This window comes from Dendrobates tinctorius, unplaced genomic scaffold (assembly GCF_039654945.1).
Source record: "Dendrobates tinctorius isolate UK_male_01 unplaced genomic scaffold, ASM3965494v1 ptg000011l, whole genome shotgun sequence".
NCBI classification, from domain to species: Eukaryota; Metazoa; Chordata; class Amphibia; order Anura; family Dendrobatidae; genus Dendrobates; species Dendrobates tinctorius.
Genome location: NW_027361679.1, coordinates 25,308,253 through 25,327,017, shown reverse-complemented (window position 1 = coordinate 25,327,017; position 18,765 = coordinate 25,308,253). Strand labels below are relative to the sequence as shown.

At 46.8% G+C, this 18,765-nt stretch overlaps 1 protein-coding gene across 2 annotated transcripts in view; it reads left to right on the top strand.

Moving 5' to 3' along the window:
* Window positions 1-18,765, top strand: part of HERC3 (HECT and RLD domain containing E3 ubiquitin protein ligase 3) — a 123,347-nt gene that overhangs the window by 12,908 nt on the left and 91,674 nt on the right. For both annotated transcript variants that reach the window (XM_073590293.1, XM_073590300.1), the window contains exon 2: window positions 8,240-8,489. In XM_073590293.1, the coding sequence (XP_073446394.1) occupies window positions 8,264-8,489 (226 nt within the window). In that variant the 5' untranslated portion in view covers window positions 8,240-8,263. The remainder of the gene's footprint in view (window positions 1-8,239; window positions 8,490-18,765) is intronic.

Genomic DNA, 18,765 nt, shown 5'->3' with positions numbered 1-18,765 from the left:
ATGTCATGTAACGTGCTCCTCTAGTTATAGCAGTGTAATGTGGCAGGACTCTGCCCAGAATCCACTTTAACCTGTTTGCCTTCCTCCATGTTGTATGGCATCTCGGGGTGCTTTGTTTCTGTTTTTGGAGCTCCCGTATACAGTAAATGAACTCTCTATGGCATCTTTTTAAAAAAATACTACCTGAATTATGGCAGGTTTAAAGGAGCATCTCATAAAGTGTTGTCATAACACCTTCAGGAACCCCACCAATCCTGAGGATGTAAAGGCTTCAGTGGTCTCGTGATGCCCCTTACTCGATGTTGAAGCCAGCACATCAGCAGAGGACACAGTTTGAAAGAGTGGGTTGGGTGGCAAGAATCAGTTTTGTTTTCGTACATTGCTCTGCCCATTAAGACTACAGGGTGCCTGATGGCTGATTCGTGCCACCTGAACCGCAAGCATAATGAATCCTAGAGCGGCTCTATTATCGCAGCCTGTGTTGTCACTTTGACTAGTCCAAGAGGCAGATGCCCACTGACCTCTCACCATCCCACTCACTTGGACTGACAGGTCGCTTCGTATGTATGTTTATTGAAAGAGACCTGTCAGTCATTGGGGTCGGAAGGGCAGAAGCTGCCAGGGACCAGGCTCATGGACTAGTCATAGGATGCCTAGTCTCCGTCCAGCAATGTCGCAGTGTACCAGAGTAGAGTGTTCTGTGATTCGTGATGCCTATGGTTCAGGTTGCCTGAGGCCGCTGTCGGGTTTCTATTGACTTGTTAAGTAGTGGAGATCCCCTCTAAGGTAACAGCATGGCCTTAGTGTCATAAAAAGGCGAAAAGCTGTGACGTAGTCTGTGAACGGAAACAAACAAGATGTGGATTGTGCAATGTCAAAGAGAAAATGAAAATGCAGCATCGCTAGATCACAGCCCCAGCAATGCTTGGTAAGGATTTTTTTTTCTTTTCCCCTGATGGCCCTCTTCTGGGGATTTCCAGCTTTGTTGAGGAGCATTTCTGTAAAGCCCAAGAAAGCTCACTACTCAGGGAGATTCCTAGCTGAGAAGTGGTAAAAGCCATGAATAAGGTGTGGCACACGTCCAGATTAGCCATCTATGGCTAGACACGGATGAACTGTGCCCTCTAATAAGACTGAGACACATAAGCCACAAGCGGAAACTTCTATCCAGTGTGCACAGCGCCCCAGCTTATGTAACACTTGGTGTGTGCTTGAAATACTGGTCTGATGCCATAGATATGCACGATGCACAGGCTGTCACATGGCGAGTGCCTAGCATTAAAGGGTGACTCCAGGCAATATTCAGAGAATGGAAGGGAGAGAGCCTGTGCAGCGACGGGTGGAGGGGCATCGTCTGCTAGACTAATACCAGTCCCAGTGCTGCCACCTTTTCTAACATGATTTTACTGCTCTTTCTGTAATCGGAGACCAGTCACTACAGCTGAGGCTTTTGATTGTTATAACGTCACCTAATGGTATTATAACATGAAAACCTGAACTAGACAATGTCCATGCAGGTTTTGTTTTTTTGTAAATTCTGTCTAAATGGAGTGTGTACCTCAGCCATGGTAAAGTTGTGTCCATTTTATGATCGGGGCTGCTTTCTCCTCTCCCACAAGAAAGTCTCGGCACTATATCTTATATCTGATTCTTAAAGGGGCTGTACGCTACTCACAACCCTTTCTCAATCTCTGTTTCCCCCTTGAAAAATATTAACACAGAGGGTACGCTCACAGAATGCTGCAAGGGCATCTGATAATTGGATCACGTGCACCCATACAAATCTTCAGACTGGACTCGGATGTTTCACACATCCTAGAGTATTGCTGCATATAGTAAAAATCCCAGTGTCATTTCAAGCTCAGATGCAGACTGGATTTCAAGGGAGTTCTGTAATGACAGACATGGTGGTCTTCCAACAGACCCAAGCTATCATAGCAACCGTTCCTGCGATCGAATTACAAGAGCGCCAATGGGCACACAGAATTATGCCCCTCCCCCATGCCTGGGCAAAGGTGATCCCGCTGTTAGAGTTTGAGGCGGAGCTCTTCATATACGCTCTATGCACCCACTACTGACTTGTGCCATACATATACGGTGGATGTTGATAAGGGGTTAATAATGTTTGTTTCGTGAAATCTTATTTAAAGGTATACATATTGAAAGAGAGTTATTCAGCTTGCATATCTTCAATGCTACTAGAATGCTCAGCCATACTTAAAGCACCACTCCAGCGGTTTTTGCTACCTACCTGCCTGTTGTGCCCAGCTCTGATCTTCCCCAGCACAGAGCGGTCACAGACCGCTCCTGCCGACAATTTAGCTGCCTCTGCTGACGTCATGCCAACAGAGTGGCGGCTTCTTTTCCGTCCTGCTACGTCGACAGGGCGTGTCTTCCGATGTCTTGCAGATTGACAGCCAGATCCCTGCTGCTTAACCCTGGGAGTCAATCAGAATCACGGTAGAAATTTCACCCTGTCAACAGAGTGGAAAAGAAGCCAGCCGCTCTATTGACATGACGTCAGCAAAGGCAGCTGACTCGCCGGCAGGAGCGGTCTTTGACCCCTGTGTGCCGGGGCAGAACGTCACCTGGCACAGTAAACAGGTAGGTTGCAACTACCTGCGTGTTTAAGCCCAGGCACTTTTTTTTTTTTTTTTTTTTTTTCCACAAAGTCCCTGATTTCCCCTTTAAGCTGCATTCACACGTGTGTGACACATCCATTTTGTAGATTGGCTGTAGGTATTCACACATCCGTTATAAAAACGGACTCGGAGCATGTCTTATTCGTGTTCGTTTTGCAGATGAGACTTGGCAATTAAAAGGAATCTGTCACCCCATTTGAGGGATTTGACCTATTAATATGGGCATACAGGTTGTAGACAGCTGAAACAAGTCATACCTGTATGCCTCATGTGGAGTCGTAGATGAGATGAATCTGTGCTGCACTTCATGTACATGCTCAGTAGTGACCGCTGCTGTGGAGTCGTAGATGAGATAAATCTGTGCTGCACTTCATGTACATGCTCAGTAGTGACCGCTGCTGTGGAGTCGTAGATGAGATAAATCTGTGCTGCACTTTATGTACATGCTCAGTAGTGACCAGTGCTGTGGAGTCGTAGATGAGATAAATCTGTGCTGCACTTTATGTACATGCTCAGTAGTGACCAGTGCTGTGGAGTCGTAGATGAGATGAATCTGTGCTGCACTTTATGTACATGCTCAGTAGTGACCAGTGCTGTGGAGTCGTAGATGAGATAAATCTGTGCTGCACTTCATGTACATGCTCAGTAGTGACCGCTGCTGTGGAGTCGTAGATGAGATAAATCTGTGCTGCACTTTATGTACATGCTCAGTAGTGACCAGTGCTGTGGAGTCGTAGATGAGATAAATCTGTGCTGCACTTTATGTACATGCTCAGTAGTGACCAGTGCTGTGGAGTCGTAGATGAGATGAATCTGTGCTGCACTTTATGTACATGCTCAGTAGTGACCAGTGCTGTGGAGTCGTAGATGAGATGAATCTGTGCTGCACTTTATGTACATGCTCAGTAGTGACCAGTGCTGTGGAGTCGTAGATGAGATGAATCTGTGCTGCACTTTATGTACATGCTCAGTAGTGACTAGTGCTGTGGAGTCGTAGATGAGATGAATCTGTGCTGCACTTTATGTACTTGCTCAGTAGTGACCAGTGCTGTGGAGTCGTAGATGAGATGAATCTGTGCTGCACTTTATGTACATGCTCAGTAGTGACCAGTGCTGTGGAGTCGTAGATGAGATGAATCTGTGCTGCACTTCATGTACATGCTCAGTAGTGACCAGTGCTGTGGAGTCGTAGATGAGATGAATCTGTGCTGCACTTCATGTACATGCTCAGTAGTGACCAGTGCTGTGGAGTCGTAGATGAGATGAATCTGTGCTGCACTTCATGTACACGCTCAGTAGTGACCAGTGCTGTGGAGTCGTAGATGAGATGAATCTGTGCTGCACTTTATGTACATGCTCAGTAGTGACCGCTGCTGTGGAGTCATAGATGAGATGAATCTGTGCTGCACTTCATGTACACGCTCAGTAGTGACCAGTGCTGTGGAGTCGTAGATGAGATGAATCTGTGCTGCACTTTATGTACATAATCAGTAGTGATCGGTGCTGTGGCGTCGTAGATGAGATGAATCGGTGCTGCACTTTATGTACATGCTCAGTAGTGATCGGTGCTGTGGAGTCATAGATGAGATGAATGTGTGCTGCACTTTATGTACATGCTCAGTAGTGACCAGTGCTGTGTGGTCGGAAGTGAGATGAATGAATCTGTGCTGCACTTTATGTACATGCTCAATAGTGACCAGTGCTGTGGAGTCGTAGATGAGATGAATCTGTGCTGCACTTTATGTACGCTCAGTAGTGACCAGTGCTGTGGAGTCGTAGATGAGATGAATCTGTGCTGCACTTTATGTACATGATCAGTAGTGACCAGTGCTGTGGAGTCGTAGATGAGATGAATCTGTGCTGCACTTCATGTACATGCTCAGTAGTGACCAGTGCTGTGGAGTCGTAGATGAGATGAATCTGTGCTGCACTTCATGTACATGCTCAGTAGTGACCAGTGCTGTGGAGTCGTAGATGAGATGAATCTGTGCTGCACTTCATGTACATGCTCAGTAGTGACTAGTGCTGTGGAGTCGTAGATGAGATGAATCTGTGCTGCACTTCATGTACACGCTCAGTAGTGACCAGTGCTGTGGAGTCGTAGATGAGATGAATCTGTGCTGCACTTTATGTACATGCTCAGTAGTGACCGCTGCTGTGGAGTCATAGATGAGATGAATCTGTGCTGCACTTCATGTACACGCTCAGTAGTGACCAGTGCTGTGGAGTCGTAGATGAGATGAATCTGTGCTGCACTTTATGTACATAATCAGTACTGATCGGTGCTGTGGCGTCGTAGATGAGATGAATCTGTGCTGCACTTTATGTACATGCTCAGTAGTGATCGGTGCTGTGGAGTCATAGATGAGATGAATCTGTGCTGCACTTTATGTACATGCTCAGTAGTGACCAGTGCTGTGTGGTCGGAAGTGAGATGAATGAATCTGTGCTGCACTTTATGTACATGCTCAGTAGTGACCAGTGCTGTGGAGTCGTAGATGAGATGAATGTGTGCTGCACTTTATGTACATGCTCAGTAGTGACCAGTGCTGTGTGGTCGGAAGTGAGATGAATGAATCTGTGCTGCACTTTATGTACATGCTCAATAGTGACCAGTGCTGTGGAGTCGTAGATGAGATGAATCTGTGCTGCACTTTATGTACGCTCAGTAGTGACCAGTGCTGTGGAGTCGTAGATGAGATGAATCTGTGCTGCACTTTATGTACGCTCAGTAGTGACCAGTGCTGTGGAGTCGTAGATGAGATGAATCTGTGCTGCACTTTATGTGCATGATCAGTAGTGACCAGTGCTGGGGAGTCGGTGGTTTGGCTTACTGACTCCACAGTCCCTACTTTAGACAGCGTCTTTAGGACACTGGCAACCCATCTGAGGTCTTCCTTCAGGTAAAACTTTTTAAAAAAATTTTGGAGTGGAAACAAGCCAAAAAAAAAAACAATGGACATGTGAACAGCCCCATAGTCTATAATGGGTATGTTTTATGTCCTTGAAAACCACAGAACCCGTATGAGACTAAAGGGCATGTCACACTAAGAGATATCGCTAGCAATATCGCTATAACTTGTGACGTTATAGCGATATTGCTAGCGATATCGCTGTGTCTGATACTTACCTACAACCCGCTCCCCCACTGGTTATCGCTGATCGCGCGAGAACAGGCTGGACTGTTTCTCGTCGTCAGCTTCCTGCGGCGCTTCCTGTGGTTAGACGAGCGTGGAGCCGGGCGGGAGGACGCAGGATCGCCTAGTGTGACAGGTAAGTAGCGACCCCCGTCCCCAGCGATGTCGCTGGTGAGATCTGCCTGTGTGGCAGCTCACTAGCGACCACTTAGCGATGCACCAGCGATCCTGACCGCGTCATATCGCTGGCCGGGATCGCTGGTACATCGCTAAGTGTGACAGTACCTTAACAGACGTCTGAATGAGGCCTTGCTTAGTTGAGTGGGGGACTTTTTCTGGTGACTTAGGCTATGTGCACACAGAGTTTTTTGCCTCTGCGGATTTTGTGGTGAAAACCGCAGATAAATCCGCAGGACCAAAGTCCTGCGGGTTTTGCCTGCGGTTTTGCCCTGCGGTTTTACACCTCATAATGGATGAGGTGTGAAACCGCAGCGTTTCTGGACAAAAGAATTGACATGCTGTGGATTGTAAACCGCAGCAAAACCGCGCGGAAAAATCCGCAGCATGTGCACAGCGTTTTCCAGTTTACCATTGAAAACAATGGTACTGTACAACGCACCTAAATCTGCTGCGGACGCGCAGCTGCAGAAATGCTGCGGATCCGCAGCAGAATCCGCACCGTGTGCACGTACCTTTACTGTTTAGTTGGACTCCCATATCTGCACGTCCTTTCGATATGTTGGAACCGATTTCTTGGTGGTGGACACAATTGTTACTATTTCCTGTGGCAAAAACATAAGTTTCCGTTTTGTCTCCTAATGCGGTGAAGAGCGTTCATTATCTCCGCGTTGTCTATGTGAGCCGCTGCCAGCCACCATTTTCTGTTTTGGGATTCGCCCGTTTAGGCATTGATCATCTCACATAACACGTATTTGTCTCGCTGTTTTTCACGTGGGTGACCTAAAAAAAAATCTTCAATTCTTTCTCGCACTGTGACGTGTGTAACTCTTATAATTTTATTGCTATTCTTCTTTCTCTTATTTTTAGCTCTAATAAAGTTGCTCCGTCCTGCTGGAATCTGAAGAGTATCTGCAACAATCTGTCCTGTAGACAAAGTGCCTATTTCTGTCTAAAAAAATACTGTATGGCACTTTACACCTATGCATAAATTTCCATAATCCTGCTTGCTCTGGTCATTGCCATGACAAATAAATCCACACAGCTCCTGGTTACACCCTCGTGTGTCATTTATTGCCAAGAATAAAGCCATCACGGAGGTGAAGAATACCCAAAGGAGTGTAATCCGCATTTTATTAGACATATCTCTTTGGTTTTGATAGACTAGTGCAGAAAGTGTGTAATAAGCACACATGTCCCAATGAACCCCGGATGGGTGAGCGCTGCTCTCTAGGAGCTTGCTCACGTGACATTTTAATGCAGTTTTTGAAGCCAAAAAGTGGATTAAAAACCCAGTACACACATGCTGACCGTAGATTTGAAGTGCCCTATTTGATAGCGATAGCGCATGCACACAACAGCTCCATGACTGCCAGAGCTAGTCCAGCGCTATATGAAACTCTGAGATGCAAACTTTGATATCTAAACTTTGCATATTCTGTAGTATAAATTAATATATACCGGTATATGGTAATGATAGACAGACATACCATCATGGTCATATCTTATAAATGTGACAAACTTATAGATGCCCATACGGAGTAGAAATGTCAATTTTTGACCGCTTGAACATCTATTGTGCTGACTCTTTCCCCAACAGAAGATGTCGGGAAGAAGGGTTGAGCATGATTCGGCATGCCTGATACTTATGTTCTCACTGGAGATCTGGTGCTGGTGTGTGGCAGTGGCTCACTAACTCACAGCATTGAAAACACACATATACGTTTCCTACGTATAGGGCAGTATTGAAGAATAGGTGACGTCAAAACTAGTATTAAATGAGAATTTATGGCAATTTTTTTTATTCTGTCTGCATAACTACGCTGCAAGTGTTGGGACTCTTTAGACAGTGTTTCTATGGATGTCTGTATGAACCAGTACTCACACCAAGAACTTTGTCAGAAAGGGTCAACTCGACTATAGAGACACACATGAAGGTTCCTGAAGACGTTTATGTTAAGGCTGAATTATTGTATAATGCAAAGTAATAACAACAGTATCTGCAACAGCTTCAGCAGGTGAAAAGACTATTCTAAACTAGAGATGTACATAGATGCACCTTAAATGATGGCTGACAAACACTGGGGAAGAAGGGTGGGATAACTTGCATCAGACCTGGGCTACAAGGAGAGAGACAGGGCAAACTTCAAAAGCCAACAAGAATACAGTGATAATACATTACGGCATGATTCCCAATTCGTGGGACATGGCACTCACTGCTTCAGTGTTGGTCGCCTCACTATATCTCTGTATTACATCTTGTGTTATAATTTTTATTTTTAGGTATCCGGAACCTTATGACTAGCCATGTTATGTTGGGGGCAGTCGGCTTTTGGACAACTTGGATTCAACCAAGGGATTTTAACCATTACCCCGGAGCCCAGAATATCGACCTTCCCCCTGTCTAACTTTATTAGGCAAGTGGCCTGTGGAGAGGATCATTCCGTGTTTCTACTAGAAGATGGGCGAGTCTATAGCTGTGGTTGTAACAGCGTGGGGCAGCTTGGTCATGATCACAAGGACGGCACACCAGGTATGACCAGTGTATTTCTATCTTATAGGAGAAAAATAAATATAATGGCCCACATTTATAAGAAAAAATAATGTGCTAATTTTCACCAAACATAGAGTACTCGCTTCATCTCTGTCACATATTTATCAAATATTATATGTAAATGATAAATTTGGCACAAATGATCCTATCCCAAAATGTAGTAGGTGTAATAATAGCAAATACCTCCAAATAGAGATGTAGTATAGCTCTTCTGATTCACTATTTCTCTTTCCTCATGTGCAGGCATTGCAGGACCTTGGGCATCCATGGTTATGACCACTAGCAACTAGCTAAATGACTGTTACTATACCAGTGGCTATATCCATGGATACCTAAGGTCCTGCAATGCCTGAACATGAGGAAAGAGACATAGCAAATCGAAAGAACTATACTACATTTCTAATTGGAGGTATTTGCTAATATTATTACTACTATTACCCCTACTACATATTGGGATAGGATTTTGGAGATGGGAATACCCCTTTAAGTATCCATGGTTATGACCACTAGCAACTAACTGTCACTATATCAGTGGTCATAACCATGAATATCTAAGACCAAAGTGTCACATGTTGCTGTTCAATGCCGAAATTTCCCCCTCATTATCACTATTTAAATGTTAATACAATTTCCAACTATAGAAAAGAGCTGGAAACCAGAGTGTGCCTAATGCCCGGGACCTATCTTTGATGCGACCTCGGTTGCTGAGCCCGCACCATACCCGGCAGATGATGGCTGAGTTACTCAAACATGATCTGTCTTTCTCCTTCGTCTCATTGGGGGACACAGAGACTGTGGGTGTATGCTACTGCCGTCTGGAGGCTGACGCTAGGTATACAAAAAACAAGTTAGCTCCTCCTCCGCCGCATACACCCTCGCCTCGATAGAGGGCGGAAACCAGTTTTTTTGCTTAGTGTCTTATGGAGGCACACGCAGTCTGGATCTCTCCAGACTATTTTTTTCTAGTTTACCATGAAGATGAGACAGGGGAGACGGATCCTATAGAAAGGGTCCGATCTCCCCAAACCAACAACGGGCGAGCACGCGTTGAGTATCGCCTCCGCGTATCCTTTCCCGCACCGAGGGACATATCTGGGACTTTTCCCCAGACATCTATTTTTTTCTTTGTTTTTTGTTTTATGAAGATAAGAGCGGCAACACATCCTATTGAAAGGATCCGATTTCCCCAAACCAGCAACAGGCGACCACGTGCGAGTGTCCCTCCACGTTTCCTCTCCCGCGACGTGGGACATTATGCCAGACTTAGCCCTGTCCACCCCTAGGTATTGAAACCATGGGCTTGCACAGAGGCACAAGACTAGTCTGTGCGGCCCCCATGGCTCCACCAACGCAGGGGAAGAGTCTTGAGGAGATCATTTGCATATTCCCAGTGCCTTCTGGGATAAGTGAAGAGTCTCCGCGAGCTCAACGATCACTGGGTTTTGGCCGTTGCAGCTGAAAAGAGGAAATCGGAAAACCAGGGGAAGAGTCTTGAGGAGATCATTTGCATATTCCCAGTGCCTTCTGGGATAAGTGAAGAGTCTCCGCGAGCTCAACGATCACTGGGTTTTGGCCGTTGCAGCTGAAAAGAGGAAATTGGAAAACCAGGGGAAGAGTCTTGAGGGGATCATTTGCATATTCCCAGTGCCTTCTGGGATAAGTGAAGAGTCTCCGCGAGCTCAACGATCACTGGGTTTTGGCCGTTGCAGCTGAAAAGAGGAAATCGGAAAACCAGGGGAAGAGTCTTGAGGAGATCATTTGCATATTCCCAGTGCTTTGGCTCATCTTTCATCGTTTTTAAGAAATCTCAAGATGGAAGAGGCCAGGAGCCATTTGGTGAGCTGCATTTCTTGCTACATGTTCACAGATTTACCAGTGGAAAAGCCAAACTTCACATGCCACAAATGCAAGCTTGTGTCCCTGTTGGAGGAAAAGTTGCAAAATCTCGAAGAGAGGTTAGCTACGTTGAAGATCATTAAGGAAGGTGAAGAGTTCTTGGACAGAGCAGAATTATCTCTTCATGTTACAGAAAGAGAAGAAATTCGAAGTGCACCTGAAGAAACAGAGGAATGGAGACATGTGACCCAGAGAAGCAGGAGGATCAGGAGGCAGTCAGCACCCATACTGCTCAGGAACCAGTACCAGGCTCTCACGCAGGAAAACGATGAAGAAATACATCAGGATAAGACTTTGCCAACAAACAGCAACCTTGTACGCCCTCAGAGTCCTCCTGGATGGAGAAAGAAAAATGTTGTGAAGAAGAAACGGAGAGTGGTGGTCATGGGGGATTCCCTGCTGAGAGGAACAGAGGCCGCTATCTGCAGACCGGATATAACTTCAAGAGAAATGTGCTGTCTTCCAGGTGCAAAAATTAAAGATGTGTCTGACAGGATATCAGGACTCTTCAGACCTACAGATGACTACCCATTCCTGCTACTACATGTGGGGACAAATGACACCGCAAGAAACGACCTGGAAATCATCTGCAGAGACTTTGAAGACTTAGGCAAGAAAGTGAAAGAACTGGGAGCGCAGGTGGTCTTCTCTTCCATCCTCCCAGTGGATGGCCATGGAACAAGGAGGTGGAATAAGATTCTGCAGGTGAATAACTGGCTACGTCGATGGTGCCGTCAGCAACGATTTGGATTTCTGGATCACGGAGTGAACTACTTATACGATGGACTACTTGATAGAGATGGGGTGCACCTTACGAAGACTGGAAAGCATGTATTTGGAAGTCGCCTTGCTACACTTGTAAGGAGAGCTTTAAACTAGAACAACATGGGAAGGGAAGCAAAAGACCAGAAAAAGCCATACACCTGACAAATGCTATTGAGAACTCTGCTATTAGAAGTGGAAAGGAAGAACAAAGACGAAAGAATCTAATTAATAAAAATAATGGAGAAAGAGAAACCAATCACAAACTAAAATGTTTCTATACTAATGCACAAAGCATGGGCAACAAACAAGGAGAATTGGAACTACTAACACAGGAACAGAAATATGATGTAATTGGAATCACTGAAACTTGGTGGGACAATACACATGATTGGAATACAAGACTAGAAGGATACAACTTATTTGCAAGAAATAGACTTGATAAACGAGGAGGGGGTGTCGCATTGTATGTTCGAAACGCGTATATCTGCACAGAGATTGAAGCTTCAGAGACTGGGAGTTCTGTGGAAACTGTTTGGGTAAGAATACAAGGACAGAACAATGGAAAGGACACCATTGTAGGCATTTACTACAGGCCGCCTGTGCAAGCCGAAGATATAGATGAACTCTTTATGCATCAGATGGCCAAGTTCTCCAAAAAATATGACATAGTTGTCATGGGAGATTTCAACTATCCAGACATTTGTTGGGAATCTCTCTCAGGCAAAACTAACAGGTCAAGGAAATTCTTATCCTCTCTTGCTGACAACTTTATCTTCCAAAAGGTAAGGGAGAAAACAAGGGGAACTGCTACCTTGGATCTAATCCTTATAAACAGGGAGGAAATGGTTGAGGAGGTAAAAGTGGCTGGGACCCTAGGAGGTAGCGACCATGCTATTTTAGAATTTTGGATTACTAGAGGTGGAAGACCTGTGAAGACTCAGACGTCAAGGTTAGATTTCAGAAAGGCAGGTTTTAAGGGATTCAGAAAGAGAATTGGAGGGATCCAATGGCTGGATATCCTTAAAGACAAAAATGTCCAGGAAGGATGGGAAATCTTGAAAAATGAAATTCTCAAAGCACAGTTGTTAACAATTCCGAAAAGAGGGAAGAATAGGAAGCATTTAAGGAAACCAGGATGGATGAACACAGAACTTAAGCACATGCTAAAAAGGAAGAAAAAAATGTTTATAAAATGGAAAGAGGGAGGCATATCTAAAGAAGAATATAATGCTGTCTGCAGAACCTGCAGGGCACAAATCAGATTAGCTAAAGCTGAAAATGAACTGAGGCTTGCAAGAGATGTCAAAAGCAATAATAAAGGATTTTGGGGATATGTCAAAAGTAAAAGAAAAGTCAAAGATGCTATAGGATTTTTACAGGATGAAAATGATGAAATGGTAAGACAGGATGTTGAGAAGGCTGAACTTTTAAATTCCTATTTTGCATCTGTTTTCTCTCAGAAAGGAAATGCAACATCAACTGTTATTCACTGTCCTATTAAGGGAATAGAAGAATCCAGGATATCTATAAACAGAAAGATAGTGAGGAAACACTTAGCTAACCTAAATGAATTCAAGTCTCCAGGTCCAGATGAATTACACCCCAGAGTACTGAAGGAGATAGCAGAAGAAATTTTTGAACCCCTCTCCATAATCTTTGAAAATTCTTGGAGAACAGGAGAAGTGCCAGAAGACTGGAGAAGAGCAAATGTTGTTCCTATCTTCAAAAAGGGGAAGAAGGTGAACCCAGGCAACTATAGGCCGGTGAGTCTGACTTCTATACCAGGAAAGATCTTTGAACAAATTATTAAACAACATGTATGTCAATACCTGGATAAGAATGAAGTGATTAAACAGAGTCAGCATGGGTTTGTAACTAATAAGTCATGTCAGACTAACTTAATTTCCTTCTATGACGGTATCACTGATTGGGTGGATCAAGGAAATGCTGTAGATATAGTATATCTTGACTTCAGCAAAGCATTTGACAAAGTCTCTCATACAATCCTTATTGAAAAAATGACTAAGTATGGAATGGACAAGGCAACTGTTAGGTGGATTCATAACTGGCTTAGTGATCGGACCCAAAGAGTGGTCGTAAATGGCTGCACATCCAGTTGGAAGAATGTCTCAAGTGGGGTACCACAGGGCTCTGTCCTGGGCCCTGTATTGTTCAACATCTTTATCAACGATTTAGATGAAGGAATTGAGGGTAAACTGATTAAATTTGCTGATGACACAAAGCTAGGAGGGATAGCTAATACTAGAGAAGAGAGAGAGAGGATTCAAAAAGATTTAAATAAACTGGAGAAGTGGGCAGCAACTAACAGAATGGTTTTTAACAGGGAGAAATGCAAAGTACTACATCTGGGCAATAAAAATGAAAAAAGCATATATAGAATGGGAGGAATAGGGCTAAGTGACAGCACATGTGAAAAAGACTTGGGTATACTAATAGATCACAGACTGAATATGAGTCAACAGTGTGATGCAGCAGCAAAAAAGGCAAATGCAATTCTAGGATGTATTAACAGAAGCATACAGTCTAGATCACGTGAAGTCATTATTTCCCTCTACTCCTCTTTGGTCAGACCTCATCTGGAATATTGTGTCCAGTTTTGGGCACCACATTTTAAAAAAGACATCAACAAACTGGAGCAAGTTCAGAAAAGAGCGACCAGAATGGTGACCGGTCTGCAAACCCTGTCTTATGAGGAAAGGTTGCAGGATTTGGGAATGTTTAGTTTGCAAAAGAGAAGACTGAGAGGAGACTTAATAGCTGTCTACAAATATCTAAAGGGATGTCACATTGTAGAAGGATCAACTTTATTCTCATTTGCACAAGGAAAGACTAGAAGCAATGGGATGAAACTGAATGGGAAGAGACACAGATTAGATATTAGAAAAAACTTTTTGACAGTTAGAGTGATCAATGAGTGGAACAGGCTGCCACGAGAAGTGGTGAGTTCTCCTTCAATGGAAGTCTTCAAACAGAGGCTGGACAGACATCTGACTGGGATGATTTAGCGAATCCTGCTTTGAGCAGGGGGTTGGACGAGATGGCCCAGGAGGTCCCTTCCAACTCTACGATTCTATGATTCTATGATTCTAACGCATGACGGCGGTGCTGCATGGCGGCAGACGGTCCCTCTCCTCGCCCCTGCAAGGCGGTCGGAGCTAGGGTGCCTGCACCGTCTTAAACAGAGTACCTCAGGTATGAGCTGGAGCGAGTGGAGGGCCCTGGGTAGCGTTTTCGGAGAAGTCTGTGGGGCGTAGGAACAGCTATTCGGATAGCCCGGGTAGTTAGATGGGGAAAGAACCCATACGCTCCCCCCCCCCCCTTCCCTCACCCCCCCCCCTTTCCCTCACCCCCCCCCCCCCCCCTTTCCCTCCGCTCCTCTAACCTGGTTCGCGCCTCCCTCTGGGTACTGGCGCGGTCCGGGAGAAGTGGGGGGAGCTGCAGCCGGATGGCCGAGGTAGCGGTCCGCCGGCGTACCAAGCGGGCGGACCGGCTCTAATTTAGCCCGCGGCTTCGGCCATTAGGAGAGACTTGTGGTTAAGGTTATGGCGGGCTGATTCTATTTCTAAGAAATCTTTGACTTCCCTACCTTTTCAGGGTAATCGGCTATTTGGGGAGAAATTAGACAAGCTCATTTCAGATGCTACAGGGGGAAAAAGCAGCTTCCTTCCACAGCAACAGACTAGGCCGCCTTTTCGTCAACCTCAGGCGCGCTTTCGAGCATTTCGCACCCCCGGGTGGATGGCAGCGGCCAGTACCTCCGCCCCAGCTCGCTATAGCCAAGACAAGGAGCGTCAGGTCACATATAGAACCAACCCGCTGGGTAGGATGCGGGGCCGCCCCCCCAGATCAAGGGGGGCCAGGTCCCAGAAGTCCTCAGCGAAATGACTCGAGGCATCTAGTACCCGAGGACAGCAGAGTAGGCGGACGTCTGCGCAGGTTCTGCCGCGTCTGGGTCGCGATGCATGGGTGGCAGAATTAGTGTGTTCCGGGTACAAAATAGAGTTTGTCAAGGATCCGCCACGATGATTTTTTTCTTTCCTGGCTTCCCAAAATGGAATCCCGGGCAGAGGCATTGCTAGGGGCCATCGAGGTGCTGCAGGGCAACGGGGTCATTGTCCCTGTACGAGAGTGCGAAAAGACCCAAGGATTTTATTCCAATCTGTTCGCAGTCCCCAAGAAGGACGGAACAGTAAGGCCCGTTCTGGACTTAAAGCTCCTGAACAGGTTCATCAGGGTCAGGCGTTTTCGCATGGAATCTCTCCGGTCGGTCATATCGTCCTTGGAGCACGGAGAATATTTGGCCTCGATCGATGTCCAGGATGCCTACCTGCACATCCCTATTTTTCCCCCGCATCAAAGGTTCCTTCGGTTTGCAATCGATGGCCGGCATTTCCAATTTGTGGCCCTACCTTTCGGGTTGACCACGGCCCCCAGGATATTCACGAAAGTGATGGCGGTCGTCATGGCCGTTCTACATTCTTGGGGCATAGTGGTTTTGCCGTACTTAGACGACCTCTTAGTAAAGGGGCCGTCCTTTCGGGCATGCAAGGAGAATGTCAGCATCACACTGGATACCCTATCTCGCCTAGGATGGTTGATCAACGGGAAGAAATCATCCCTTACCCCAGCTCAGAGGATTCTATTCCTGGGGATGATTTTCGACACTTCCCGAGGGTTGGTAATTCTCCCTCAGGACAAGGCTCGGGCGCTCCGGCAGGGAGTCCGAAGTCTTCAACAAGCAGGCCCTCACACTATCTGGTTCGGGATGAGGGTTCTAGGAAGGATGGTGGCGGCGATGGAAGCAATTCCGTTTGCTCAATTTCATCTCCGTCCCCTGCAGCATGCTCTCTTAGCAGCTTGGGACGGGAGTCCGTACTGCCTCGATCATCAGTGCAGGTTGCCTTCTCAGGTTCGACGGGCGCTTCAATGGTGGACACGCGACTCCTCTCTTCGTCAGGGGAAGCCCTTTCCCCCAGATCAATGGTTGGTGATCACGACCGATGCGAGTCTTTTCGGCTGGGGGGCAATCTTCCGGCATCACACGGCCCAGGGGCAATGGTCACCTCAGGAGGCTCGTCTTCCGATCAACCTGTTGGAGATTCGAGCGGTGTGGTTGGCGCTGCAGCGTTTTCAGCACTTGCTAGCAGGACGCCCAGTCCGGGTTCAGTCCGACAACGCCACGGCAGTGGCGTACGTGAATCACCAGGGAGGCACGCGCAGCAGGGCAACCATGGGCGAGATAGAGCATGTGCTCCGTTGGGCCAAGAGGCACCACTCGGTAATCTCAGCAGTTCACATACCAGGTGTGGAAAATTGGGCAGCAGATTTCCAAAGTCGGCAGGGCGTCGCGGCCGGGGAATGGTCCCTTCACCCCGAGGTCTTTCAGCAGATTTGCCAACGGTGGGGGACTCCAGACGTGGATCTGATGGCGTCCAGGGAGAACGCCAAGGTGGGCACGTTTGTCGCTCGGTCTCAGGACCCGCGAGCAATCGCAGTGGATGCGTTGGTCCTATCGTGGAACCAGTTTCGGCTCCCATACCTGTTTCCCCCACTGCCACTTCTCCCGAGGGTCAGAAAGATCAAGACAGAGGGGGTCCCGGCAATTTTGCTGGCCCCGGACTGGCCCCGTCGAGTATGGTACGCGGATCTAGTGCAGCTCCTCGCAGACGTGCCTTGGCGTCTACCGGAACGGCCAGACTTACTGTCTCAGGGGCCGATCTGCCACCCGAACTTAGGGGCCCTGGCTTTGAAGGCATGGCCATTGAATCTTGGATTCTGACCCAGGCGGGGTTTGGGCGTGAAGTGGTTGCTACAATGGTTAGCGCCCGGAAGCCGACCTCGGCGAGAATTTATAACACTTGGAAGGTTTTCTTTCATTTGGTGTCGAGAACACGGGGTTGCGCCATTATCCTTTTCGGTCCCCAACATCCTGGCTTTTCTGCAGTCCGGCCTAGACGCAGGGTTGGCGCCGAGTTCCCTTAGGAGGCAGATATCGGTCTTGTCGGTCCTTTTTCAGCGAAAGATCGCTACCAATATGCAGGTCAAGACGTTCATTCAAGGGGTCTCATAGACGCCTGGGACCTTAACCTGGTCCTGGGTGCCCTACAGGAAGCCCCGTTTGAACCGTTAGAGGAAGTTTCATTGTCATATCTCTCCAGGAAGGTTGTATTCTTGGTAGCCATATTTCCATTAGGCGGGTCTCGGAGTTGGGGGCATTATCTTGCAGAGCTCCTTTTCTGACTTTTTTTTTTAAGGATAAAGTAGTTCTTAGACCACCACCGCCTTTTCTGCCGAAGGTCGTGTCCTCTTTCCATATTAATGAGGACATTGTTCTGCCTTCGTTTTGTCCAGCGCCAGTACACAGGGTGGAAAGGGCGCTCCACTCTTTAGATTTGGTAAGAGCTCTCAGGAGGTACGTATCAAGGACAGCACCTTTTCGGCAGACGGACTCGTTGTTTGTGATTCCCGAAGGGCGCAGGAAGGGTCTCGCAGCCTCACGGTCAACCATAGCCAGATGGATTCGCCTAACTATTCAGGAGGCTTACCGTATTAGAGGCGCACCGATTCCAACAGGGATAGGGGCGCACTCTACTCGGGCAGTGGGCGCCTCTTGGGCGCTTCGGCACCAGGCTTCGGCAGAGCAGGTATGCAAAGCAGCAACCTGGTCCAGCCTGCACACTTTTTGTAAACATTACAATGTGCATACTCAGGCCTCGTCGGATGCGAGCCTGGGTAGAAAAATTCTCCAAGCAGCAGTGGCACACCTTTAGACAGGAGGGCATGCGGCTTGGATCAGTGAGTTGTCCTCCCACCCAGGGACTGCTTTAGGACGTCCCACAGTCTGTGTCCCCCAATGAGACGAAGGAGAAACATGGATTTTTGTGAGTACTCACCGTAAAATCCTTTTCTCCGAGACGCTCATTGGGGGACACAGCACCCACCCTGATAGCCAATTGGCTCTTGTTTGTTTAATTAGTATAATTCCTTATTTAATGTAGGGTGGTCCTTTTTCAGACATATGATTTTCTGCGTTAAGGCTAATTTATTATGTTCTCCTACTGCTTTTACACTAACTAAACTGGTTTCCGCCCGCTATCGGGGCGAGGGTGCATGCGGCGGCGGAGGAGCTAACTTGTTTTTTGTATACCTAGTGTCAGCCTCCAGACGGCAGTAGCATACACCCACAGTCTGTGTCCCCCAATGAGTGTCTCGGAGAAAAGGATTTTACGGTGAGTACTCACAAAAATCCATGTTTTTAACAACTACCTGTGGAGCGTACCTCCTGCTGCTATTAACTTAATAAACGCCTGTCAGCTTGGGATAGCAGCAATTGCAGCGCTCAGCCGCATGGGGTTGATGTGTTGCTGTGACAGCCGGCGTCTGCTGAAGACCCCTGTGCCCACCATGACTGTTTCTCAAAGAAAACCAGCTTGTGATTGGAGTTCATAGGTTATAGAGATCTCTACTATATGTGGCAACGCTGTGGTATTTCAGTATATGGTACAAAGAATCTAAAGTACAGCTTGCGCCCCAAAAATCAAGCCAGAACACGGCGTAAAAAGGCAATCATAAA